Source organism: Echinops telfairi, unplaced genomic scaffold (assembly GCF_000313985.2).
Source record: "Echinops telfairi isolate 266 unplaced genomic scaffold, ASM31398v2 ScPeMD7_4225;HRSCAF=4972, whole genome shotgun sequence".
NCBI lineage: Eukaryota > Metazoa > Chordata > Mammalia > Afrosoricida > Tenrecidae > Echinops > Echinops telfairi.
The window spans coordinates 16,736,840-16,738,380 of NW_022108124.1; the positions used below are offsets into that span (position 1 = coordinate 16,736,840).

Consider the following 1,541-nt stretch of genomic DNA (forward strand, 5'->3'; position numbering starts at 1 on the left):
GAGAGAGAGAGAAGGAGGGGCCCCCTGGCTGGGGGTGAGGCATCCAGCAAGGCCACTCCTCAGCTCAGGGTACCTCACTGCCCTGCCCCCACCCATCCTGGGGGATGACCGGGCAGGATCCCTCTCTGGGCTGACAGCCCCAGCAAACACTGGGCGCACAAGGAATGCGCTATCACCAGCAGTGGTCCCCCGCCTCCTTCCCCGTCACTGCGCTTAACTGAGGACGGACTGAGGAGAGTGGACTGGGCAGCCCTTGCCTGGGGTCACCAGGGTTCTGCAGGATGGCCAGACCCTAAATCACAGGCTAGAGCCCAGGGTTGGCCTTGTGAGCAAATGGAAGTTGAAGGGACAACGTTCTCCCCCTCCCCACTATCTACCCACAGAAGCACCTCCATCCTGGCAAAACCCCCCTTCAGGACTGTGGGCAGGGGAGCACCTGGTGGTCAGCTCCTCCACCTGGGACTCCATGGGCATGTCGGAGAGCTGGCCGGAGGCCTCGTCCTTCCTGCTGCTGGCGTTGGGACTGTTCTTGGCGGTCGAGGCCCAGGCACCTGCGGGCGCAGCATCACTCTGTGGCAGCCTCCTCCGGTGCCCACCTGGATTTCCCTGCCTGCTTCTCCTCCTGCGGCCCCCTAGTGAATTCACGGGACACTTGAGGAGCTGGCTGTCCTCCTGGGCACTGGGGACCTCTGTGACCTGGCCTCACTCTCCCCTCCCTCCCCAAGCGGTGCCCTCTCTGCCTGCAGTTCTTCAAGGAGAGCCCCATCGGCCACCCAGTGCCAACAGCTGCTTCCTCAGCCCCAGCCCACTGGGGAGGGCAGAGACGGGCTCTTGATTCCCCTTTTACAGGCTGGCTCCATCATCTCCAGAGGTGGAGCCAGGCCCAGGACACCCGGGGGCAAGGGCTACGTGGGCACGGTCCCAAACTGCCTGGTTAAGACCGGAGTGGCATTTTTAGAAAATTGTGTGGTGCAGCCCTGCCTGGCCGGGTGCCCAAAGCGCAGACGCACCCATTCTGGTGGGCCAGCTGGGCTGAGCCCCAGCGGGGACCCTCAGTACTTCCTGCAGATCCCTGTCAAGCTCTGGCCCTGCTGGTGGGAGGGGGCCAGCAGAGGTCCCTGTGTGACCCATTGCTGGCCTGTTCAGCTGGACAGCTGGAGGAGCCAGAGAGGGCCTCCTCCCTGTCTTGGGCCAACACTGGGCCATGAACAACATTGGATGGAGTCTGTAGTCTCAGGACAGAGGGCTGAAGGCTGGGGTCTCAAGGGCAATGTCTGGGGCGGGGTGACAGACAGGGAGCAGGCAGGGGGCGCCGAGGGCAGTCAGCAGAGGCCCTGAGGCTTGCAGGTGGGCTGGGCCTTAGTAGCCCTGGAGCTCTGGGCTTCCTGGTTCTGGCGAGCGAGCGTGCCGGCCCGACGTGGGTACCCAGCATCCTGCCGTGGTGGGTGCTCCTGCTTCCCACGCTCTCCCCAGTGGGGCGAGGATGGAGCTGCCTGGGGGAGCTCCCCCACAAGTGGCAGGGCTGCCCTCCCACCCCCGCC

At 64.8% G+C, this 1,541-nt stretch overlaps 1 protein-coding gene across 1 annotated transcript in view; it reads right to left on the reverse strand.

Moving 5' to 3' along the window:
• CCDC13 (coiled-coil domain containing 13) overlaps window positions 1–1,541 on the reverse strand; it is a 38,882-nt gene that overhangs the window by 827 nt on the left and 36,514 nt on the right. Inside the window, exon 13 of the mRNA XM_045294994.1 lies at window positions 437–696. Within this exon, the coding sequence (XP_045150929.1) occupies window positions 437–696 (260 nt within the window). The remainder of the gene's footprint in view (window positions 1–436; window positions 697–1,541) is intronic.